Raw genomic sequence first — 26,398 nt, forward strand, 5'->3', positions numbered from 1 at the left:
GATGAAGAGGAATTTCTTCTCAGAAGGTTGTAAATCTGTGGAATTTGCTGCCTCAAAGAGCTGTGGAAGCTGAGTAGATGTAAGACAGAGATAGTTTCTTAACTGATAAGGGACTAAGGGATTATGGTGAGAGGGCAGGGAAGTGGACCTAAATCCATGATCGGATCAGCCATGATCGTATTGAATGGCAGAGCAGGTTCGAGGGGCCGTATGGCCTACTCCCAATTCTTATGTACCATCACATTATAGTCCTCTCCTACCAAACGCACATTCACAAACTACAAACTAGTGAAACAATAGCTCAGAACTCGTACCCTATCGGAGTGCCTGATGCAGGTAACGAGACCAGAAAGGAATAAATGCCATCAGCAAGCTGCTTAGGAATAGAACAGATGCAACAGCCACAGACAAACCATTTTGAATGCGAAATACAAGGTGCTTTGAATGGCCGGGGGAGAATGCAGATCACTGGAGGCCTGTCATTTCAGTATCAGTTATCGGGAAATGACTGCAATCTATCACCAGGGACGGAATGACGGAGCACTTGGACAATTCGGAGCTGATCGGAGACAGTCAGCATGGATTCGTGATGGGTAGGTCGTGGTTCACCAACCTTGCTGAGTTTTTTTGAAGTGGTCGCTGACATGGTGGTTAGCGTCTGTGGATGGTGTCTATGTGGACTTCCAGATTAAGCTTCCGCACAAGGGATCATTACCAACTAAAGCACATGGAATTGGAGGTAACCTTGTGAAACGCGTTGGGAAGTGGTTGAAAGGTAGGAGGCGATATGGGAAAAAGGGAACGTTCTCTGATTGGCAGGTTTCAAGCGGTGTTCCAGAAGGATCTGCACTGGGACCTCAGCTTTTCACCACATATATCGACTTGGATGGAAAGAGAGAGCGTTATATACCCAAGTTTACAATTTGGGAAGTACAGTAAGTTGTGTAGATGGAAGCAGGGAGTTAGAAAAGGACACAGATTAAGTGAGTGGGCAAAACTATGGCAGATGCAGTTCAATGTGGGGGAAGCGGGAGTTTATTCACTCTGGATCAGAGAAAGACAAATCGGAATATTCCCTTAATGGCGAGAGTTTAGGAGCTGTGGAGGAGCAAGGGATTTAGGTGCCCATGTTCACAAATTAGTCAAAGCTACTGCACAGGTACAGAAAGGCCAATGGAATGTTGGCCTTTATCTGAAGGAGACTGGAATAAAAAAATTGAGCAAGTGAAATCATAAGTACTTCAACACACAAAGGACAGTGGAAATCAGGAACTCCCTCCCCCCAAAGGGCTCTGGATGCTGGGTCAAGACTGAGATTTATATATTTTTGTTCCATAAAATCATCAAGGGATACGAGAGAAAGTGAGTAAATGGAGTTAAGGTTCCGATCAGCCGTGATCTGACAGAATGGGGCAACAGGCTCGAGGGGCTGAATGGCCTACTCCTGTTCCCATGACTGTAACTTCCTATGACTACAGTGTTCCCATTGCTGCTTCAGCTGCAATCAGTTCACTCAGCACAGTTCTGTATGGGTCAGCATGCTGTTGGAGCAGCTCGGTAGGTATCTATATAGGTAAACAATCTCATCCCCTCATACAGATTAATTAGTACAGGCAGTTCTTTAAGCACATTTGAAGCGTCCTCTTCATCTTGAACAGGTGTTAACCGTGGCTCAGTGGGTAGCATTCTCGCCTTGGAATCAAAAGGTTGTGGGTTCAAATCCCACTCCGGAGACTGGAGCACGAAAATCTATGCTGACACTCCAGTGCAGTGCTGAGGGAGTGCTGCACTGTCGAAGGAGCCGTCTTTCGGATAAGGCGTTAAACCAAGGCCCGATCTTCCCCCTTAGGTGGGTGTAAAAGATCCCATGGCACTATTTTGAAGAAGAGCAGGGAGGTTAGCCCCGGTGTCTTCACCAATATTTATCCCTCAATCAACATCATTAAAACACTAAATCTTAGATCTTGTACTGTGTAATGAAGCAGGATTAATAAATGATCTCGTAGTCCAGGATCCTCCAGGAATGAGTGAGCATAACATGGCTGAATTTGAAATTCAGTTGGAGGGCGAGAAAGTTAGTTCTCAAACCAGGTCCTAAGCTTAAATAAAGGAGACTACAAAGGTATGAGGGGCAGAGTTGGCTATATATATACAATGAGAAGGAAAGACTACCCCATAGAAGGACAAGGCCAGCAGGCGAATGCGAACACCATCAACTCCAAGTCACACACCATGCTAACTTAGAAATATATCGGCTGTTCCTTCATCGTCGCTGGATCAAAATCCTGGAACCCCCTCCCTAACAGCACTGTGGGAGCACCTTGACCACACGGACTGCAGCGGTTCAAGAAGGCGGCTCACCGCCACCTTCTCAAGGGGCAGTTAGAGATGGACGCCCACATCCCACGAAGGAATATTTTTTTAAGTTGGCAGAAGGCCCTGTGAAGCACAAACGCCAGCAGAGACCAGTTGGGCCGAACGTGCTGTAAATTCTATGTAATCTATCTATGCTTTACGTATGATCTGTGACATCTGGCTGGAAATAGTTGATGGTCTGGAGAAGATGTTGAACGTAGCTGTTGATTTAACATTTATCAGCTGCTAATTGGGTTTCATGCACAGCAGCAGGCCTGCGAATCAATGTAAAACCATTCTGGACTGAGCGATTAGTCACTTGAGGCGTTCGATGCCCTCAATTACACAATTCCAAGTCAGCGGCCCCTTTACAGAGGGGGCGAATCTCCGAGTGACAAGCGCAACGTTTAAACGCAATAAACAAAAACCTGCACCAAAGTTGCGTCAGTGCCAAATTTACCGGCTATTCTGTTCACATAGCAGTTTCTTCAACCGAGTGGCTAAAGGCATCGCACAATACAACACTGAGCCCACCATACCAGAGAGGTCCCACACGTGATCGCTGGTCCCTGCTGAGTCGGCGGATCTCAGTAGGGAAACTTAAGTGCACTACAATAGGCTGCTGTGCCCTTCAGATAGGGAGGGGGAAAGATCAGCTAATGGCCTGATTAACACACACACCCATCCCCCTGGACCACAGCATGCATGTAAACACATGCCTTTCGAAGAGAAGGGGAATTAATTATCCCCGGTGTCTTGGCGAATATTTTTCCCTCAATCAATATCACTAAAACAGATTATCTGGTCATCGGCACATTGCTGTTTGTTGGAGCTTGCTGTGCACAAATTGGCTGCCGCGTTTCCTACATCATCAAGGCAGTCCCTCAAAACGAAGATGATTTGCTTCCACACCAAAAAAGGATGAGCTCACAGGTGTTTCAATGAAGGACCTAATATTCCAGGTCCTGAACTACATCCTGAAGGGTGGAAGATGCCTGTGCGTAGATTTTTTTAACGTGGGGTGGCCGTTGCACACCAGCCACCACATGGGCTTGGCAGAGCAAGGTCTTGGTCCAGTGGCAAGGGTTAACCAAGACGACTGGAGACCTGCTCTGCTGCACGGACCTAGTGCGCACACATATCGCACAGTGTGGGCTGGCCCCGTGCTGCCCCTGGGCCCTCGCTGCTTCTGGGCCCCGAACTCTCACCTCTCCTGAGCCCCGATCGCACCCCTCTACAGTCTCTCGCCGCTCCTTCGCCCCGACCTCGCCGCTCCTGCTGTACCGGCCCACGCTCCAATCACCGACCTGGACCTTGGTGACGTCCCTCTTCGCTGCCATCGCCCTCCTGCACCAGCTCGCGTTGTACCTTGCTGCCGCTCGCCACTCCTTTTATGGCCCCAACCTGCCGCTGATAAGTCTCTCGCAGGTCGGGGCTGCCAGCGCGCTTCTTACATGACAACAGTGACTACACTACTTCATTGGCTGTAAAGCGTTTTGGGACGCCCGGTGGTCATGCAAGTCTTTCTTTTGTCTTTTCACATCAGCTGAAAACCAGGATCAGGCTCAACTGCGATGCCTTTTTGGTGGAAGAGCCTGTCGATGCTCATCAAATGGCAACAGCACATGTTGGGTCAGGTGCTTGCGATATCTAAAACTTAACCCTAGCGAGAGTCATTGTCCTTCAAGGAAACTATTTAAAACTGTAAACAATACAAGGACCAATGATACTGAAAGTGATTTCTTGCACATGAACAATAAATCTTGATATCAGCCCTAGCTATATCGTAGCCTTGTGCTTGCTAATTCCAGAGCAATTTCAGCTCAACAAGCACTTGGGATACATTCATAATGTGTAATGTTTCAGTTTCAGTTTCAGATGTTTGGGTATTGATGATCTGACGGGTCACGTAATCACAGACATCATGTGTCATACAAACACTGTTATATTGCCAAGAGCACCACCCCAGTCTTTAGAATACTGCTGTGGTGGGCCCCACCTAGCATGTACTCCACATACCCCGACAGCCACTCCTAAATAATTGCAACATACTCTTACTAATGTACTGCAAATCACAGTTGGACTTGTGTGAGTGATTTGTATTATGCTCTTCACAATCTGCAAGGTTTAAGAGTATACAAGTACACATAACTGGATCTGATCCACAGACACAGACTGCCCTTGGTCACCTCACCAATCAGGAGCAGAAACCATGAATGGTTAGACCATTCCTTAACCCAGGGAGCATGCGTCAACTTACCTCTGCTGGTACCATACAGCTAACTCAGCACAGGAACCGAGCACTCTCTAATCTGTGCATTCGCACTCAAAATGATAGATGAAACACTGGAAATAATCTCAGAACACGGGAAATAATCTCTATCCAGTGACCCCTGCTGGAATAGATGTGAGGACATTAAATCAGGTGATAATCTCCATGTGCACCATCTTTCCCCCAACTCAATCCCAGTCCCTGCTGGTGCCCAGCCTTGGTATCCTGTTCAACCCAGAGTTGAGCTTCAAACCCCGCAAGACCGAGACCTCTTACTTCCACCTCCACCACAACGCTGACCTAAGCCCCTGCCCAATATCTACCGCCCATTGATTACCTCCAGACCAACCTCTTGACTGTCTTCCTCAATAACCTCCCGAGCTTAACTGTAAACTAATTCCAACTTGTCCAAAACTCTGTCGCTCTTATTCAGCTCACTCTTTGCCTCCCATAGGAACAGGAGTAGGCCATTCGCCCCTTTGAGCCTGATCCGATATTCAATTAGATTGTTGCTAAAATGTACCTCAACCGCTGCCTTTGTACCATATTCCGATACCCGTCCCTAACAAAAATCTACTGATCTCAGTCTTGAAAGCACACTTGAATCCCAGCATCCACAGTCTTTTGTAAAAGAGAGTTCCAGGTTTTTACCACCCTGTATGTGAAGCATTGGTGCCGAATTTCACTCCCAATGTACCAAATTCAATATCCTTGTCCTCATGTACAAATCACAACATGGCCTTCTGTGCCCCAGCCCATGCCCGAGAGTCCTCCAACTCTGGCTTCCTTTATATGTCTCTTGGTTGAGATAACAACTTGTATTTATATAGCGCCTTTAACATAGTAAAACATCCCAAGGCGTTTCTCAGGAGTGTTAGAAGTCAAAACAAATAAATTTAACATTGAGCCACACAAGAAGAAATTATGGCAGATGACCAAAAGCTTGGTCAAAGAGGTAGGTTTTAAGGAGCATCTTAAAGGAGGAACGAGGGGTAGAGAGACAGAGAGGTTTAGGGAGGGAGTTCCAGAGCTTAAGGCCCAGGCTGCTGATGGTTGAGCGATTATAAATCAGGGATACTCAAGAGGGTAGAATTAGGAGCAGAGATCTCAAGGGGTTGTGATCCTGAAGGAGATGACAGAGATAGGGAGGGGTGAGGCTATGGAGGGATTTGTAAACGAGGATGAGAATTTTGAAATCGAGCCAATGTAGGTCAGCGAGCAGAGATGATAGTTGCCGAATTTTGGATGAGCCCAAGTTTACGTAGGGTAGAATGTGGGAGACCAGCAAGGAGTGCACTGGAATAGTCAAGTCTAGAGGAAACAAAGGTATGGATGAGGGTTTCAGCAGCGGATGAGCTGAGGCAGGGTCGGAGACGGGCGATGTTACGGAGGTGGAAATAGACGGTCTTGGTTATGCTGCAGATATGTGACCGGAACAATAATTCAGGGTCAAATATAACACCAAAGGTTACAAACAGTCTGGTTCAACCTCACACAGAAGTTGGGGAGAGGGATGAAGTCAGTGGCTCGGGAACGCAGTTTGTGGCGGAGACCAAAGACAATGGCTTCGGTCTTCCCAATATTTAATTGGAAACATTTCTGCTCATCCAGTACTGGATGTCAGACAAGCAGTCTGACAAATTAAGAGACCGTGGAGATAACAGACAATGGAGCACAAAATATAACATCCACCTTTAAGACAGACAATAGCAAAATTTCAAGCACATTCAGCGGCACACTCAAGTCCCCCAAATCTCTCTGTAGAGAAACGATCCAAGAATCCTAAAATAAACCCGTGAATTCTGTCAAAACAGAATGACTGACTGAGACCAACTGCCTGCAAACTGGTGGGTTTCACTCAAAGCCTGGGAATAAGATCAACATCCCTCCATCAAATGAAATGGGAAAGGGAGATTTAAAAATACCACTTACAATGTCAGTTTCAAAACAGTATCACAAGCAAGATATAAAAGCATCCTAAAAGGCACATCTCTGTCACCCTTCAAATCTAGGCCAACATTAGAACTCAATATTTTCCAAAGCTCAATGAGAAAAGATGTTGCGTGATATAACAGTACACGCAAAGTATACAAGATCATAGACAAAATATACACCAATTCACAAGTCATCAACAATACCCAATAAAGAAATAATTCATGTGCATTATGTAAATAAAAACAGAAAGACTTGCAACTATCCACGCTTTTCACAACCTCAAGTTGTCTCAAAGCGCTTTACAGCCAATCAAGTACTTTTTAAGTGTAGTCACAGTTGTAATCGGAAATGCGGCAGCTTATTTGTGCACAGCAAGCTCCCACAAACAGCAATGTGATAATAGCCAGATAATCTTTTTTTTTTTAAAGTGATGCTGGTTGGAGAATCAATATTGGCTAGGACACCGGGGCTAGCTCCCCTGCTCTTCTTTGAAACAGTGCCATGGGATGTTTTACTTCCATTCGAGGGGGTAGATCAGGTCTCGGTTTAACATCTCGTCTAAAAGACGGCACCTCCAATATTGCAACTCTCGATAAGGAAATATCTCAATAGTGTGTGATACAACATAAAATAGACATCATATGAAAATTACACAACACAATTCAGGACTTTGCATTGCAGTGCTTTATAAGAATCAAATGGAATTCAATGCAACAGTTTGCATTAACACATCGTCTTTAACGTAGTAAAATGTCCCAAGCGATGTTCCCTGTAGGCTACGCGGTCACGCAACGCTCGAGGGGTCCCACGCAGCCAGCTTTTCAGTGGAAAAAACCCCGCGGCCCGCAAAAAAAAAAATCACAGGGAAAGTTGGAGCTTCGCAGGAGGGTCAACAGAGAGAATTTGACATTGAGCCACACAAGGAGATATTCGGGCAGGTGACCAAAAGCTTGGTCAATGAGGTTGGTGCGTGTTAAAGGGGGAAAGGGAGGCGGAGAGGTTCAGGGAAGAAATTCCAGCGCTTGGGACCCATGGTAGGGGCAATTAAAATCAGGGATGGGCAGGGAGGGGAGAATTGAGAGATACAATATAGTACAATACAAAGCAATGCAGTTTATCCGTGTCCCTTGCTGTGGGGTTGGGCACAGTGCTGGGTTTGAAGGGAGGGGGACATGTTGGACAGTGACAGTAAACATTGTGCTGCAGCCCCACAGGCAGCACCAGAGCATCACCACACACAGCCCACAATCTCACCCTCAACCAGCTGTAAACACACACACTATATCCCTGTCTCTCCCCTGGTGCCCAGAGCCTGTGCCCTGCCCGGCCCGGCCCGCACCGCACTGCCCACGGTGCTGGGCCCCAGGCCCGGCGCTCGCGTACTGCGGAGGGCCGACCAAGCGGCGCCTCAGCCCGGCCTAGAGCCCGGGCACCGCCAGCGAGGCGCCGGGGCTGGGTTTTTGTTTTTAATTTCCCCAAGCCGGGCGGGGGAGGGAGAGGCCGGGCGGCGGAAGGAGAGCGCGGCTCGGGAGGGGGGGGGCGGGCCGGCACCAATTACCTTCTGCGAGTGCTGCTGCAGGACATTTTGTTCCACCGTCATGGCCGGTCCGGGAGAGGAACTGTGGTGGAGGGGAGGAGCTAGGGGAGGGGGAGGAGCTAGGGGAGGGGCTGGAGGAGGGGGAGGAGCTAGGGGAGGGGCTGGAGGAGGGGGAGGAGCTAGGGGAGGGGCTGGATGAGGGGGAGGAGCTAGGGGAGGGGCTGAAGGAGGGGGAGGAGCTATGGGAGGGGCTGGAGGAGGGGGAGGAGCTAGGGGAGGGGCTGGAGGCGGAGGGGCTTGGGCAGGGGATGGGCTGTGTGGGAGGGGCTGTGGGGGAGGGGGAGAGGCTGAGGTGGGAGAGAGGGGGAGGGGAGGGGCTGTGGCTACTGGGGATGGGAAGGGCTGTGAGGGGGGGGCTAGGAGGTGCTGGGGGAGGGGAGTGAGAGGTGCTGGGGGGCAGAGCTGGGGGAGGTGGAGAGGCTGGGGGGAGGGGAGGGTCTGTGGGAGGGGGAGGAGCTGAGGGGGAGGGGAGGAGAGTGGCTACTAGGGGAGGGGGAGGAGCTGGGGAGGAGGAGGGGCTAGAGAAGGAAGGAGGAAGTGGAGGTACTGGGAAGGAGGAGGGGCTGGAAGAGGGCGGGGCTACTGGTGGAGGTCTGTGGGGGATGCTGGAGGGATGGGGAGGGGCTTTTGCAGGGTGTGTAGGGGAAGGGAGAGGGGAGAGGCAGGGGTAGGGTGAGGGGCTGGGAGAGGGGGAGAGGCTGGAGTGAGGGCAAGGGGATGGGGGAGGATGGGGCTCTGGGGGGGAGGGGGAGGATGGGGCTCTGGGGGGGAGGGGGAGGATGGGGCTCTGGGGGGGGAGGGGGAGGATGGGGCTCTGGGGAGGAGGGAGAGGATGGGGCTCTAAGGGGAGGGAGGGTGAGGGGCTGGGGAGCGAAGGGAGGAGCTGTGGGAGAAGCTTCGGGCTCTGCGGGAGGGAGGGAGGGGAAAGGAGGGGCTGTATGGCAAGGGGAGGAGCCGTGGAAAGGGGGAGGAGCTATGGGGACGGGCTGGGGTCGAGGGAGGGGCTGCTCAGAGGGGAGGGGTTTGGGGAGGGGCTGTGGAGGTGAGCTGTGGGAGAGCGATGGGGGAGGAGCTATGGGGAGGGGCTGAGGGCAGGGGAGGGGCTTCTGGGAGGGAAAGTCTGTGGGGGTGAGGGGCTGGAGGGATGGGGAGGGGCTTCTGCAGACTGTTGGGGAAGGGGGAGAGGGATGGGCTGTGGATGGGGGAGGGGCTGGGAAGCTGTGGGGGGAGAGGTCCTGCAGTGAGGGGGTGGGGCTTCAGGATGGGGAGGGGTTGCAGGGAGGGGGAGGGGGAGGGCACTGCAACAAGGGATACTGTCTAATTTCCCAAAACACACCCACACAATACATTAAAAATAATTAATAAAAGGCAAACTGCTGCCCCAGATCTCCCTCACTCACAACCCCGCCCTTTGCAAGCCGAATCGCAGTTAAACCCCACTGCAAATTCTGTAATATTGTCCACCTGCTTCCACCTCTCCGGAACCGCTCGGTCCCCTCCACAACACCCCGAGTCCACCACCCTCCCTGGCCACTGTCTGAAGCTGAACCGGACCGTTTCCAATCTTGGCGTCCTATTTGACCCTGAGCTGAGTTTCTGACAACCCACATCTTCTCCATCACCGAGACCGCCTACTTCCACCGCCGTACCCCGTCTCTGTCGCTGCCTCAGCCCATCCGCTGCTCACACCCTCATTCGTTACCTCTACACTTGACTATTGCAGTGGTCTTCTGGCCGGCCTCCCTTCTTCCACCCTCCATAAACTTCAGCTTCTACAAAACTCTGAGCGCTTGTTGTCATAACTTGCCGTGTCCTCTCCGTCCACCATCCCTGTGCTCGCTGACCTGCATTGACTCCCGGTCCGGCAACGCTTCAAAATCCCGACATGGCCTCGCCCCGCCCTGACTCTTTAACCTCCTCCATCAGCTCCAACCCTGCGGCAACTCTGTCTTCCCCTAAATCTGGCATCTTGTCCAGCCCCGACATCCTTGCCCCATTGGCGGCTCTGCCTTCAGCTGTCTAAGTTTAAGGTGTTGTATAAATGCAAGTTGCTGTAGTTGTTCTAGTTTTGTTTCTGGAGTTTTATGCTACAAGTGCTGAAGACTTGCTTTTCACTGGCATCTGCTTTGCTAAACTTTGAGCAGGGTACTTCCAGTCTGTCCCTCCTATCTTCCTTCCACCTGTATGTAATATATTCTAAGTATGCGCACTCCCTTTAAGTGTCACGCTTTCTTCCTGCAACATTTTCCCCATCACTTTCCTGATGACACCCCTATAGTCATAAAGCAGCGGATCTGAATCAGCTCAAACAATACGAGCATACGAACAATGACAGACAGGTCCACTCGGCCACTCCCAATATATACATGCTCCTTGATGACTGGGGGGCAGCGCTGTGTGGCAGGGTCAGGCTGGTGGAGGATCTTTGTCTTACAGATGTTTAGTGTAAAGCCTATGCTTTCGTACGCCTCAGTGAAGGTATTGACTTTGACTTGCAGTTCAGCCACATTGTTCGCATGCCTGACACAAGACTCCCAAAGCAAGCACTCTACTCGGAACTCCTACACGGCAAGCGAGCCCCAGGTGGGCAGAGGAAACATTTCAAGGGCATCCTCAAAACCTCCCTGATAAAATGCAACATCCCTACCGACACCAGGGAGTCCCTGGCCAAAGTCCGCCCTAAGTGGAGGAAGAGCATCCGGGAGGGCGCTGAGCACCTCGAGTCTCGTCGCCGAGAGCGTGCAGAAAACAAGCGCAGGCAGCGGAAGGAGCGTGCGGCAAACCAGGCTCCCTGCCCACCCTTTCCCTCAACCACTGTCCCATCTGTGACAGAGACTGTAATTCCTGTATTGAACTGTTCAGTCACCTGAGAGCTCACTTTTAGAGTCTTCTTCGATTCCGAGGGACTGCCTATGATGATGATGATACATGAGCCACTCCACCCGATATGATCTCCTGCGAGAGGTAATATAAACCCAGGCCAATGTGGGTGGGGGGGGGGGGGGAATCTGGGAAATTCTTCTCCGAGCCATCTCGGCGATGGAAACTAGTCAAGGAGATCACTCTGGCCCTGAATTCTCCGCAGTACCTCCCTTCTGTGAGAGATGATCCCCGCTGCGGCCAGAAACGGGTCCAGCTCTCGCTTAAAGGCAAGATCAACTGGTTTTATTGTTGTAAGCGGATATTTTAGCAATAAAAGCACTCGGGGCTAGACTTTCCTAAGAGCCCCTCAGCACCCAATTGCCCGCCCAGAAAAATCGCTAACATTTTGCAAGTAATGCTGGCGAAAATTTCAATTATTAAGTTAAAAATAATCGCCCGGCGAGGAAATGGATCTTGCACCAGTATTCTCGACAGTTTCTCGGCGGTTATAGGGGAAACTAAGTAAAACTAAGTAAAATTTTTAAAGAAATTTAGTTCGAGGCTGTGGTTGAGCCTAGGGAGGGGCGGAAACTTAAAAAAAAATTTAATTAAAAAAAGTTAAAATCATTCCCAAGACAGTTTTAAAGCTAATCACCATTTTACAATTAAAAAATAAATAAAGAACCTTTAACTTACCTTTCTTTGCAGACTACTCGCCTACCGCCTTGTTTAAGCAGCTTCCACCAGGCGGTTCCCTCGGCGATCTGGACGGGCTTCCGTTGAGGCCAAACTTACGCCCTGGCGATTCTCTCAGCAGTGTATGTCGGTGGTTTGCTCCCAGCGGTCGTTTCGAAATGGGGGTGGTTCTATTTAAAAAGTAAGGAGGAACTTTCGCCGGGCGGTTTCTCTCCCAAAAACAGCTGTACCGCTGAAAAAAACTGCCGAGAACACGCCAAAAATGAAGGTGAAAGTTTAGCCCAAAATAATTGCAACTTTTTTTTCTTCATTTATGGGATATGGGCATCGCTGGCAAGGCCAGCATTTATTGCCCATCCCTAATTGCCCCTTGAGAAGGTGGTGGTGAGCCGCCTTCTTGAACCACTGCAGTCCGTGTTTGCTTTTTTGTAGCGGTTTGGTAAAACTGCTAGGCCATTTCAGAGGGTAGTTAAGCGTCAACCACATTGCTGTGGGTCTGGAGTCACATATCGGCCAGACCGGATAAGGGCGGTAGATTTCCTGCCCCAAAGGTAAATCAGATGGGATTTTACAACAATCCAGTAGTTTCTTAGTTACCATAACTGATACTGCCTTTTTAATCCTAGACTTATTTCTGATACTAGTTTTTTAATTCTAGATTTATTTAAGTAATTGAATTTAAATTCCCCAGCTGCCGTGGTGGGATTTGAACTCATGTCTTTGGATCATTAATCCAGGCCTGTGAATTGCTAGTTCAGTCACATAACCACTATGCCACCGTACACGTTGTTATCTTTGTTAATAGTATGTCGTTCAAGCAATCAAACTTTTAAAACCAATCTTAATTTCATTGAGAGATATAGGGTTGGATTTTCGGTTGTCTCGCGACTCAGTTAGCGGCCAGAGGGGGCGTTAATGGGAGCGTAAGAGGTTACCACTCAGGAGCGCAGCGTTAAGCTCCCCGACTGAAAATTCATTAGAGACTCCCCGGGGACGCAAACCAGTAGCGCCTGTTCGCTAATGATTACTCTGATCATGACGTATTCCTGGTGCAATGCCCACGCTTGCACCCCGGTCAGAAAATTGGTTGCCGCCACTTCATTTAGCAGCCGCCAAGAACAATGTCTGGAAAAACAGTCGGTACAGGTTTGCGGCATCGTTAACTGGTGGGTATTTAAAGGCATGAGGAAGCGCTTCCATCGAAGGTCCCAGTCAGTGCAATGTTTACACACAGCACGGTGGCAGACAGACATACCAGTGGAGCTTGAGAGAAACATATTTCTAAACTTTAATGGGGCATTACTAGTTCGCTAGCGCTGTGCCTTTAAGACTCGGCAGTTCCCAGGGTCTGACTCCGAGTTCCGCACATCCGCCAAACTTTCGTTATGGCCTCCCCAGCTCTGGTGTGCAACGGCTGGTTTAGCGTCCTCGTCAGCTCATCGCCCGATTCTGACGGATTTCTGGGTGGAGGGTGCAAACTTTTTCAAGGCGCTAAAATTACCGCTAGGCCTGGGTTACCGTCCTAAATGAGGCGCAACCGAATTTCTCTCTTATAATTTCAGGAAATCTGGCAGAGCACTGAAATGCACAATGATTTCAATCCCGACAATAACATCATCTGTAATTGTACATTAAAACAATAAATTAAATTGGTTAAATTATTTTTTTTATTTTCTACTTTCCTGCCATTTTAAAAGCATTATTTTGATGGTATTTTTCCTTATTTCCTAATTATGAATAAAACTAGATTTAAATCTTTATTTAAGTTGTTCATTAACTTATTTTCTCCAGAATAGAAGGATTAAAGGACTTGCATTTATATAGCGCCTTTCGTGATCTCAGGACATGCCAAAGCCCTTTGCAGCCAATGCAATAATTTTGGAGTGTAGTCACTGTTGTAATGTAGGAAACGCAGCAGCCAATTTGCGCACAGCAAGCTCCCACAAACAGCAATGTGATAATGACCTGATAATCTGTTTTAGTGATGTTGATTGAGCGATAAATATTGGCCAGGACACCGGGGAGAACTCCCCCTGCTCTTTAAAATAGTGCCCTGGGATCTTTTACATCCATCCGAGAGAGCAGACGGGGCCTCGGTTTAACATCTCTCCAAAAGACGGCATCTGTGACAGTGCGGCAATCCCTCGCACTGCACTGGGAGTGTCGGCCTGGATAATGGGCTCAAGTCCCTCGAAGTGTGGCTTGAAACTCAAAGCCTTCTGACTCAGAGTTGACAGTGCGAGGCTGACATTCTAAACAATCAGTGTCGAGAATCAATATTCCATTTAACATCTATAAAAATGATCAAAACTGCCCATATTCAATAGGTTTAAAACTAAGTAAAATATTTTTTCTGAATTTATACAAGTTAATTTTCGTTGAATATAAATACACGCTGGGGTGTACAGATGGAGGGAATCACCGCGGAGGAAAAGGTAAAACCATAAAGGAATTTGGAAAGGAAGGCAAGCAGCTTGAAGTCAATATATTCAGGAACAAGGCGCTATTGGGCTTGAGTATTTTCCAAATAAAGTAGCTGTTTGCAATTTATTTAAATAAAACTTTCTAATCTCTGTACTCTGCTCTTAATTTCCATTTTTACGTTGAGATAATATTCTGATTGAAGTCATGGATGTGCATGGAAACACTCGCATGTCCATGTTCCCACTGCTGTGCTCGGACTGAGTGAGTGACATTGTGTGCCTCTCTGCCACATGCAGCAGTCCGCCTGCAATTTCACCGTCTGTATTGTCCAGTCAACGAATGAAATTCTAACGGGTCCAGTCGGGGTGGGAAAGGGGTGACTGTGGATCGGGCTCCGGTGTTACAGACGCCCCCGCCCACCTCACACCAAGGCCAAGGGAAAAGATAATCGGGCGGGGTGTTAAACGGATAGCCGGCCCGCTGGGCAGAAACTCTGAATCGACACCAATGTCCTTCAGTCTCCAAGGGTAAGTCATCCTAAATACAACTTGTTGTGGTGGTGGTGGTGACGATGGGACCCTTGTATATGTTGCCCTATCGGTTTATGAGGACAGATTGCACAGATTAGGCTCATGTTCCCTCGAGTATCGAAGATTAAGGGCTGATCTAATCGAGGTGGTTAAGATAATTAAAGGACTTGATAGGGTAGATAGAGAGAAACTATTTCCTCTGGTGGGAAAGTCCAGAAGGGGGCAGCATCTTAAAATTAGAGCCAGGCCGTTCAGGGGTGATGTCAGGAAGCACTTCTTCACACAAAGGAGGGTGAAAATCTGGAACTCTCTCCCCCAAAAAGCTGTGAGGCTGGGGGCGGGTCAATTAAAAATGTCAAAACTGATATGAGGCCGATTTTCCACCCAAAGTGCTGCCAATGGCCGCCGAGGTACCGGATGGTACTTTGGGCGGGATATTCATCGCTGAGGTCCCTCGAAGGTCGGCGGGCGGCAAATGGACGACGTATGCCGCCAATCTGGGCGGCAGCGGGCGGGAGGTCTCATTCTCGGCAGCAGAGGCGCTTGCCGAGGATGGAGTCGGGCCCACGGAGGGTCGAGGACCTGGAAAAGAAAAACAGCAGCAAAAAATAAAAAACCTTCAGGGGACCCCGTGCAGGTACGTCGCTGTTGGAAAAAAAAAGTATTAAAATGTTCACTTACCTTTTTTTCAGGTTCTTCAGAATCACCGTCGGGGACAGACCAGCCCCCAGCCAGCGGCCCGCCCCCGTTCTGCCGCCGAGTCCCGCCCGCAGGAATCTGGGAGCTCGGCGGGCGGGAGCTCAGTTGCGTCACTCGGCCGTCCGCTGACGTCAGCGGGCGGTATCCGGCTGCTCTCTCCCCCGAAAGTGGCACTGGGCAGATCTTGAGGAGCAGTGTCGGCGGCAGTGGGCGGTGAGGTGCTGAAAACCGGCCCCATAGGTTTTTGTTCAGTAAGGGTGTTCAGGGATATGGAATCAAATGGAATTCTGCTGCGGGTCAGCCTTGATCTAATATAATGGCGGGGCAGTCAAGAGGGGCTGAATGGCCTCCTCCTGTTCCTATAAGGCCTAAGCTAAGATACACCGTATGACCCAGAGTCCCTGCAGCTACAAATTAAGTTAAGCACGTGAGATAGATGTGCACCTGTCAATCACCCAGCGGACAAGCCAGAGTTACACTGATGTGGTCACTTCCCACAATGTTCGACTGGACACATTGGTTCTCTGTCTCTAATCTGATCCCCATGCTGATATAGGACAACGATATATGGCGGTTGAGTAGACTGAGCCTGGCAAAAGCAATAACCTTAAGGAAAGGTGGAGAGAACATGGGAATAAATAAAACCAGTTCGCCTATCCATCCTCTGAGCCAACCAATGCCTTGCCATGAAGGGCGGGGAATATGAGTCTAAAAACGGATGGGAATAAAACGCTGGCAATTTTTTTTTTTATTCAGACATTTTTTTAATTCAGACTCGGTGAATCAGGTTGCAGGAATAGCCTGGCCCCTTTAAGACATGGGGTACATATTTAGCGTTTGGCCTCTCCATTTTTGCTCGTCCCTTCAGTCTGACTTGCACAAAGATCGTCTTTCTGAGTTTTGGAGCATTTCTGAATGGATGATCCCAGTTTATCAGCCAACAGGAAGGGATTCAGGTGACAGTACTGGAAAGAGGAAGAGAGGAAGAGTTTGTTAGAGTTAGAGACTGTAGAAAAACAAAACCCTGGTTATAATGAGGGCAGGCTACACAGACTCGGCTTGTGAGGGATGTCAATATTGTTGGATCAAATACTGCACTATTTTTTCATCATTCATTGCCATCATCAAACACTTCCAGATCAGCACTATAGTTGCGGCTTAAAGCTCCTGCTCCAACAATATGCCTTGGAGGGCGGGTATCACTACAGCCCTGTAGACCATGAGCTTGGTGGTAGATTTGAGGGCCTGGACTTCGAACACTCTTTTCCTCAGGCGGCCAAAGGCTGCACTGGGGCACTGGAGGTGGTGTTGAATCTCCGGCGGGAGTTATTCACAGCACCGCATGCAGTCACACACTCACGTGCGCTCCGTTAGTGCCCCTGTGCGTGCTGACGGGGAGCGCAAATGAGTGGAGTTTCTATCCCTTAGAAATGGAGGAAATCATTCTGGTGAGAAAGGCAAAACCGTGAACGACTGGCAAAGGAAGACAAGCTCCTTGACATCAATATACTCAAGGACAGTTAACCTTCAGTCTTTGAGTAAAGGTTTTCCCCAATTAAAAAAACTAGCTCTTTTCAATACATTTTTCAACAATTCAAGACTCAATTCTCTGCTCCATAGGGTAAGTATTAAGGTGTCGAAATTCGGTCCCGGCGGTGTCACCGTCTGGGTGGAAATTTTACCGTCAGTTGGCAATTGCCGCCACCAAGCGCGAAATTCAGTTTTATCGCCTGAAAAGGGGATTGAGGCGCTAAATGCCGAGATGGACATCACTCACCAACCACCCTTGCAGCCTCACTGGGCGAGGCTGACCATTCTGTTCCAGTGTAATGCTGAATTGCACGTGGATAGGAGGCTTACGGGAAAAGTTCATTATCGCCCCGTTTGGGGGGGGGGGGGGTAGTAACAGTCGGGAGGCGCTGAAGTCTTGCCGCTCTCCAGAAATTCGGGTTACCAGCCCCGACAGGAAGTGGGGCTAAATCAAGCGCTGCCCTTCCTCCCTGGGGCACACTGGGGCCATGCAGCGTTGCCGTGTCCGAAGGGCCCATCCCTCACTGAAAGGGACGGGCCCATGCTGCTGACTCTGCACAAGGTAAAGGGACCCACCTGGAGCACCGGGGAGCAGGGGGTGCCGCGCGATCGGCAGAGTGCCGGGCTGAGCGATCGCGGCATGAAACCCCGCGAAGAAACCGGGTGCAGGAGCGGAAAACGAAGGTAAGTTTGGTTTTAATGATTGACTTGCACACCTCACCTTTAATCATGGCCCTGGTAGCGGCCGGCCGCTCAATCCGTGCCTTTTGCAGCTGCCGGTGTTTTTGCCCGTTGCAGCTGCAGGGGGCGAAGGTCAATTTTGGGGCCGGGGCACTAATGGGGCGCCGCGCGCCGCGATGACGTCACAATCTCCGGGCGAAGGAGATCGGGGCGCAACGCTATAGCGCCGCCCCTAAACTCCCGCCCAATCATCATCATCGGCAGTCCCTCGGAAGCGAGGAAGACTTGCTTCCACTCCTAAAGTGAGTCCTTTGGTGGTTGAACAGTTCGATACGAGAGCCACAGACTCTGTCACAGGTGGGACAGACATTTGTCGGGGGAAGGGGTGGGTGGGACTGATTTGCCGCGCGCTGTTTCCGCTGCCTGCGCCTGACCTCTTCACGCTCGCGGCGTTGAGATTCGAAGAGCTCAACGCCCTCCCGGATGCACTTTCTTCACCTCGGGCGGTCTTTGGCCAGGGACTCCCAGGTGTCAGTGGTGATGTCGCACTTTACCAGGGAGACTTTGAGGGTGTCCTTGTAACGTTTCCGCTGCCCACCTTTGGCTCGTCTGCCGTGAAGGAGCTCCGCATAGAGCAATTGCTTAGGGAGCTGTAGTGTCCTTACACCTTACTATATAATCACACGAGGCATGTACTGCAGACAAGGTCACTACGTGACCTGAACCTTTATTCCCAGGACCAAGAAGTCTGACCCTGTGTGGGACCTCCCTTTATATACCTGGATGACCAGGTGAGGAGTGTCTCCCACAAGTTCACCCCCTGTGGTCAAGGTGTGCACTACTCAGGTGTATACAGTGTACAGTGTTGTTACATAAAGGTGACAGTTATGTGAAGGTTACAAACATGACATCACCTCCCCCCAACGTCTTTGGGTTCAAAGATTGAGTCTTTCAGGCGGTCGACGCTCTCTCGTGGAGCGCCGCAGTTAGGGCTCTGGTTGTTGAGCCTTGGCATGCGTGTCTGTCACCTGTGGTGATTCCGGCCTGTCCGGGATGGCCGCAGGGACTGTTCATGCTGGTGAATGTTCTTGTTGCTCGTTCACTGGCGGTGGTGTGGGCAGCATCTCATGATCTTCCTCAGGTTCCTCAGTGTCCATGCTGAACCTTTTTTTTACTTGGTCCAGATGTTTGCGGCATGTCTGCCCATTGTTAAGTCTGACCACTATGACCCTATTCCCCTCTTTGCCAATTACAGTACCCCCAAGCCACTTGGGTCCCAAAGCATGATTGAGAACAAATACAGGGTCATCAATTTCTATGCATCTCCCCACTGAATTGTGATCATGGCATTCGATTTGGGACTGGCGCTTGCCCTCAACAATGTCTGACAGGTCGGGGTTAATGAGGGACAGCTGCGTTTTAAGTGTGCATTTCATGAGTAGTTCCGCGGGCGGGACTCCCGTGAGCAAATGTGGGCGGGACCTATAGGCCAGCAGGAGGCGCAATAGGCGGTACTGAAGGGAGGGTCCTTGAATCCGGAGAATGCCCTGTTTTATGATTTGAACCGCACGTTCTGCCTGGCCATTGGAAGCCGGCTTGAACGGTGCTGTCCTGACATGTTTGATACCATTACCCGACATGAACTCCCGGAATTCATAGCTAGTGAAACATGGGCCATTTTCGCTAACCAGGATGTCTGGCAAGCCGTGGGTCGCAAAGACTGCACGCAGACTCTCATAGAAACATAGAAACATAGAAAATAGGTGCAGGAGCAGGCCATTCAGCCCTTCTAGCCTGCACCGCCATTCAATGAGTTCATGGCTGAACATGAAACTTCAGTACCCCCTTCCTGCTTTCTCGCCATAACCCTTGATCCCCCGAGTAGTAAGGACTTCATCTAACTCCCTTTTGAATATATTTAGTGAATTGGCCTCAACTACTTTCTGTGGTAGAGAATTCCACAGGTTCACCACTCTCTGGGTGAAGAAGTTTCTCCTTATCTCGGTCCTAAATGGCTTACCCCTTATCCTCAGACTGTGACCCCTGGTTCTGGACTTCCCCAACATTGGGAACATTCTTTCTGCATCTAACCTGTCTAAACCCGTCAGAATTTTAAAAGTTTCTATGAGGTGGTGGATGTCGTGCACGGATTCAATATGATGCACTCGATCCATTTCGAGTATGCACCGACAACAATCACGAACATTTTTCCCATGAATGGGCCCACGTAGTTTACATGAATACGTGACCATGGCCTGGTGGGCCAGGGCCACGGGCTGAGTGGGGCCTCCCTGGGGGCATTTCCCAGCTGAGAACATGTCGTGCACCTGCGAACACAGTGTTCCAGGTCTGAGTCAATTCCCGGCCACCATACATGTGACCGGGCAATGGCCTTCATTAGCACAATGCCTGGGTGCTCGCTGTGGAGTTCCCTGATTAATGCTTCCCTTCCTTTCTGGGGCATAACTACCCGGCTGCCCCATAGTAGGCAGTCGGCTTGGATGGAGAGCTCATCCATCCGTCTGTGAAACGGTCTGACCTCCTCGGGACACGCTCCATGTGCGAGCGCCCAATCCCCAGTCAGGACACATTTCTTTATCAGGGATAGGAGGGGGTCCCTGTTGGTCCAGATTTTGATCTGGCGGGCTGTGATGGGGGAGCCTGCGGTGTCAAAAGCCTCAACGGCCATGACCATCTCCGCGGTTTGCTCCGACGCCCCCTCGGTGGTCGCCAGTGGGAGCCTGCTGAGCGCGTCAGCGCAATTTTCGGTGCCTGGCCGGTGCCGTATGGTGTAGTCATACGCAGCCAGCGTGAGGGCCCACCGCTGTATGCGAGCTGACGCATTGGCTTTGACAGCCTTGCTGTTGGACAACAGGGATGTTAACGGCTTGTGGTCCGTTTCTAACTCGAACCTTCTGCCGAAAAGGTACTGGTGCATCTTTTTCACCCCGTAGACACATGCGAGTGCTTCCTTTTCAACCATCCCATATCCTCTTTCTGCTTGGGAGAGCGACCTGGAGGCATAAGCCACAGGTTGGAGCTGGCCCTCATCATTACTCTGCTGCAACACGCACCCAACCCCATAGGATGATGCATCACACGTTAAAACCAGTTTCTTACAGGGGTTGTACAAGGTCAACAGCTTGTTAGAACAAAGCAGATTCTGCGCCCGATTGAAAGCCTGTTATTGACAGTCCCCCCCCAAAACCATTCACAACCCTTACGCAGGAGCACGTGCAGCGGCTCCAACAATGTACTTAAGTTCGGCAGAAATTTCCCGAAGTAGTTCAATCGTCCCAGAAATGAACGCAACTCCGATGTGTTGCCGGGCCTGGGCACACGACGGATTGCCTCCGTTTTGGATTCGGTGGGCCAGATCCCGTCTACGGCAACCCTCCTGCCCAAAGACTCGACCTCTGGGGCCAAAAACACACACTTGAACTTCTTTAGTCGCAAGCCTACCCGGTCCAGTCGGCGTAGCACCTCCTCCAGGTTGTGGAGGTGTTCCTCGGTGTCTCGACCCGTGATAAGGATGTCATTTTGGAATACGATTGTTCCAGGGATGGATTTAAGCAAGTTTTCCATGTTCCTCTGAAAGATAGCGGCCGCTGAACGAATGCCAAACGGACACGAATAGCTCCTTGTGCGTCGTGATGGTGGTCGGAAGCTTGGATTCTTCAGCCAGTTCCTGGGTCATGTGGGCCGAAGTGAGATCTAACTTGGTGAACAGCTTGCCACCTGCCAGCGTGACAAAAAGATCCTCAGCTCTCGGAAGCGGGTATTGGTCCTGTAGTGACACTTGGTTGATAGTAGCCTTGTAGTCACCACAAACCCTGACCGAGCCATCCGATTTAAGGACAGGAACAATGGGGCTTGCCCAATCACTGAATTCAACAGGCGAAATTATGCCCTCTCTTAGTAGCCTGTCCAAATCACTCTCAATTCACTCACGCATCACATACGGCACGGCTCTGGCTTTGTGGTGAACTGGTCTGGTGTCCGGGGTAATGCGTATCACTACTTTGGTGCCCTTAATGGTCCCGACACCAGGTTGAAAAAGTGGCTCGAATTTCTGTAGGACCTGTGAGCATGAACTTGGCTCCACAGATGAAATAGCGTGCACATCCCCCCCATTTCCAGTTCATCTCGGCTAGCCAGCTCCTCCCCAAGAGCGCGGGACCATTCCCCGGGACAATCCAGAGTGGCAGCCGGTTCTCCGATCCATTGTGTGTGACCACCAAGTTTGCACTGCCGAGTACTGAGATGATCTCTCTGGTGTACGTCCGTAGCTGTGTGTCAATGCGTTCCAGTTTGGGCCTATTAGCTTCGAGTGACCATAGTTTTTCAAATTGTTGGACACTCATAAGTGACTGGCTGGCTCTTGTGTCCAGTTCCATGTGCACCAGGATGCCATTTAATAGAACTTTCATCATCATAGGTGGCGTTTTGGTGTACGAGCTGTGGACGTCTGCCACATGAACCCGCTGGACTTCAGCATCCATAGCTTTGCCCCAAGCATCGCATTGCCTTGCAGACCCCTCGTCTGGTTCCTCTACCTCATAAACTAGCCTCGTAAATGAGTTTCTGCACATTCTAGCCAGATGTCCACTGAAGTTACAGTTTCTACAGATAAATTGTTGAAACCTACAGGTTTTCGCAGCATGTCTGCCACCGCACGTCCAGCATGAGCTGAGATTGTTGTGAACAAAGGAACTGTTAACAGGCATTCCTCTCTGATTGTCTCTTTGATTATTCCTGAGCACTCTGTTGCTACGTGTCAATGGTCCCATCCCGGGACGCATTGTCCCTTGTGATGGCGTGAATTGCCGATCCCCCTGCCATTGTCTCTGTTGCTGGCCCACCCAGGAGCCTGTTGCTGCCTGGGCGGTGTTGTATTGCCCTTGCCTGCCTGCAGGGTTCTGAATGTCGTTTACAATGTTAACTCCCTGGTCCACGTTGGAACCAGGGCTGCACGCGTAAATTATCTTGGTCTCCTCTTCCCCTGCCATGAAGGTCTGAGCTATCAGCGTTGCCCTTTCCAAAGTCAAGTCCTTGGTCTCAATAAGCTTCCTGAAAATCCCGGCATCACCAATGCCCTCAATGAAGAAATCTCTTAACAGCTCCCCCCTGCAGGCGTCTGTGAATTTACAGAGTCTGGCCAAATGCCGAAGGTCTGCAATGAAGTCCGATATGCTTTGTCCCTCCTGACGCCGGCTCATCGGTTTGAGGTGCTTACCGATCAGAGTGCTGAGCTCTTCAAAGGACTTGTCCGCCGGCTTCTCAGGTGCGAGCAGGTCTTTCATCGGCGCATACGTCTTGGATCCACAGCTGGTCAGTAGATGCGCCCTCCATTTGCCAGCCGCTTCCTCTCCCAGCCAGTCCTTCGTGACAAAGCTCTGCTGGAGCATCTCAACAAAATCATCCCAGTACTCACCAACACAGTACCGTTCCTCTGTGCTACCGGTGGCCATCCTTGTGGGTCGTTGATTCCCATTTCTCGTCGCCAAATGTAGTGTCCTTACACCTTACTATCTCATCACATGAGGCATGTACTGCAGACAAGGTCACTACGTGACCTGAACCTTTATTCCCAGGACCAAGAATTCTGACCCTGCGTGGGACCTCCCTTTATATACCTGGATGACCAGGTAAGGAGTGTCTCTCACAAGTTCACCCCGTGGAGGGTAGCCAATGTAATCCCACTTTTTAAAAAAGGAGGGAGAGAAAACAGGGAATTATAGACCGGTCAGCCTGACCTCAGTAGTGGGTAAAATGATGGAATCAATTATTAAGGATGTCATAGTAGCGCATTTGGAAAGAGGTGACATGATAGGTCCAAGTCAGCATGGATTTGTGAAAGGGAAATCATGCTTGACAAATCTTCTGGAATTTTTTGAGGATGTTTCCAGTAAAGTGGACAAGGGAGAACCAGTTGATGTGGTATATTTGGACTTTCAGAAGGCTTTCGACAAGGTCCCACACAAGAGATTAATGTGCAAAGTTAAAGCACATGGGATTGGGGGTAGTGTGCTGACGTGGATTGAGAACTGGTTGTCAGACAGGAAGCAAAGAGTAGGAGTAAATGGGTACTTTTCAGAATGGCAGGCAGTGACTAGTGGGGTACCGCAAGGTTCTGTGCTGGGGCCCCAGCTGTTTACATTGTACATTAATGATTTAGACGAGGGGATTAAATGTAGTATCTCCAAATTTGCGGATGACACTAAGTTGGGTGGCAGTGTGAGCTGCGAGGAGGATGCTATGAGGCTGCAGAGTGACTTGGATAGATTAGGTGAGTGGGCAAATGCATGGCAGATGAAGTATAATGTCGATAAATGTGAGGTTATCCACTTTGGTGGTAAAAACAGAGAGACAGACTATTGTCTGAATGGTGACAGATTAGGAAAAGGGGAGGTGCAACGAGACCTGGGTGTCATGGTACATCAGTCATTGAAGGTTGGCATGCAGGTACAGCAGGCGGTTAAGAAAGCAAATGGCATGTTGGCCTTCATAGCGAGGGGATTTGAGTACAGGAGCAGGGAGGTGTTGCTACAGTTGTACAGGGCCTTGGTGAGGCCACACCTGGAGTATTGTGTACAGTTTTGGTCTCCTAACTTGAGGAAGGACATTCTTGCTATTGAGGGAGTGCAGCAAAGAATCACCAGACTGATTCCTGGGATGGTGGGACTGACCTATCAAGAAAGACTTGATCAACTGGGCTTGTATTCACTGGAGTTCAGAAGAATGAGAGGGGACCTCATAGAAACATTTAAAATTCTGACGGGTTTAGACAGGTTAGATGCAGGAAGAATGTTCCCAATGTTGGGGAAGTCCAGAACCAGAGGTCACAGTGTAAGGATAAGGGGTAAGCCATTTAGGACCGAGATGAGGAGAAACTTCTTCATCCAGAGAGTGGTGAACCTGTGGAATTCTCTACCACAGAAAGTAGTTGAGGCCAATTCACTAAATATATTCAAAAGGGAGTTAGATGTAGTCCTTACTACTTGGGGGATCAAGGGGTATGGCGAGAAAGCAGGAATGGGGTACTGAAGTTGCATGTTCAGCCATGAACTCATTGAATGGCGGTGCAGGCTAGAAGGGCCGAATGGCCTACTCCTGCACCTATTTTCTATGTTTCTATGGTCAAGGTGTGCATTACTCAGGTGTAACAGTGTACAGTGTTGTTACATAAAGGTTACAGTTATGTGAAGGTTACAAACATGACAGGAGTCGCGTGTCTGGCATGCAAACGATGTGGCCTGCCCAGCGAAGCTGATCGAGTGTGGTCAGTACTTCAATGCTGGGGATGTTGGCCTGGGCGAGGACACTGATGTTGGTGCGCCTGTCCTCCCAGGAGATTTGCCGGATCTTGCGGAGGCATCGTTGGTGTTATATCTCCAGCGACTTGAGGTGTCTTCTGTACATCGTCCATGCCTCAGAACGATACAGGAGGGCGGTTATTACTACAGCCCTGTAGACCATGAGCTTGGTTGTAGATTTGAGGCCCTGGTCTTTGATCACTCTTTTCCTCAGGCGGCCGAAGGCTGCACTGGCGCACTGGAGGCGATGTTGAATCCCCGGTGGAAGTTGTTAACAGTCACACACTCAAGTGCGCTCCTTTACTGCCCCTGAGCGTGCTGACAGGGAGCGCAAATGAGTTGAGTTTCTATCCCTTAGAACTGGAGGAAATCATTCTGGTGGGAAAGGCAAAACCATGAACGGATTGGCAAAGGAAGACAAGCTTCTCGACATCAATATACTCAAGGACAGATAACCTTCAGTCTTTGATTAAAGGTTTTCCCAATTAAAAAACTAGCTCTTTGCAATGCATTTTTCAACCATTCAAGTCTCAGTTCTCTGCTCCCTAGGATAAGTATTAAGGGGTCGAAATTCGGTCCCGGCGGTCTCACCGTCTGAGTGGAGATTTTACCGTCAGTTGGCAGTTGCCGCTACCAACCGCGAAATTCAGTTTTGTCGCCTGAAAAGGGGATTGAAGCGTTAAATCAGGCGTTGCACGGTACTCTGGAGGCGGTGAATGGCTATCAGTGGGGCAGCAACATCCAGGCCGCAATGATCATTTGTAACCGTGCCACAGACACACTGCCACCACCTGCATTCAATGGAGGCGGTGATTGGGCACGGCACCACCTCGTCTGTACCTTCACTCCCTACGCACTCACTTACAGGGCGACAATGGCAGATGCATCAGCAGCTCGCCACAACACTCACCGCTTCTCCGACGCTACCCTTGATGCCCTGCTTGGTGCCCTGGAGAGGCGTCGAGAAATACTCAGCACCGAGGCTGGAAGGAGGCCAGAGGCCCAGACATCTCGCAGGTTCTGGCGGGAAGTCGCTAAAATAGTGTCAGCGAGTGACACGGTGCCCAGGGCAGCGACCCAATGTCGGCAGAAGTGGAACGAGGGTGAGCACATTTACCATTAACCTGAGCATGCCATGCTCTGAGCTCAATGTGCACTCTCTCCTCAATGTGAATGTGTCAGAGGCCATGTGGTATCTTCACAGAGCACAGCACACACGGCTTCCTAACATGCAGGCTGCTCTCTCGGAACTCTCCGGAAAAGTGCCTGTTCTGTTTAATGATTAACTATACAGTTGCAGTGCACAATACGTCCACATCCACAGTGTGGAGCTACAAACATTACAAGCTTACAGACAATACAGGCCAGATACAAGGTTTGCATTTGTAGCCTCACCCACTCCAAGGGCTGCATGTGCTGTTAACCTTCGAACTCCGTTGTGGAGACCCAGCCCTCATCTGGTGACCTCCTCAGTCTTCAGATGTGTCTGAAAGACACTATC

General features: G+C 50.0%; 2 protein-coding genes across 8 annotated transcripts in view; both read right to left on the bottom strand.

Annotated features, from left to right (window-relative positions):
* usp25 (ubiquitin specific peptidase 25) overlaps nucleotides 1–8,199 on the bottom strand; it is a 211,708-nt gene extending 203,509 nt beyond the window's left edge. For all 7 annotated transcript variants that reach the window (XM_070893240.1, XM_070893239.1, XM_070893235.1 and 4 more), the window contains exon 1: nucleotides 8,121–8,199. In XM_070893240.1, coding sequence (XP_070749341.1) covers nucleotides 8,121–8,162 — 42 coding nt within the window. In that variant the 5' untranslated portion in view covers nucleotides 8,163–8,199. The remainder of the gene's footprint in view (nucleotides 1–8,120) is intronic.
* Nucleotides 8,200–16,133: 7,934 nt separating this feature from the next.
* The window catches only part of LOC139275692 (arsenite methyltransferase), a 109,722-nt gene continuing 99,457 nt past the window's right edge, over nucleotides 16,134–26,398 (bottom strand). The window contains exon 10 of the mRNA XM_070892867.1: nucleotides 16,134–16,335. Coding sequence (XP_070748968.1) covers nucleotides 16,201–16,335 — 135 coding nt within the window. The 3' untranslated portion in view covers nucleotides 16,134–16,200. The remainder of the gene's footprint in view (nucleotides 16,336–26,398) is intronic.

Source organism: Pristiophorus japonicus, chromosome 11 (assembly GCF_044704955.1).
Source record: "Pristiophorus japonicus isolate sPriJap1 chromosome 11, sPriJap1.hap1, whole genome shotgun sequence".
Lineage (NCBI taxonomy): Eukaryota > Metazoa > Chordata > Chondrichthyes > Pristiophoridae > Pristiophorus > Pristiophorus japonicus.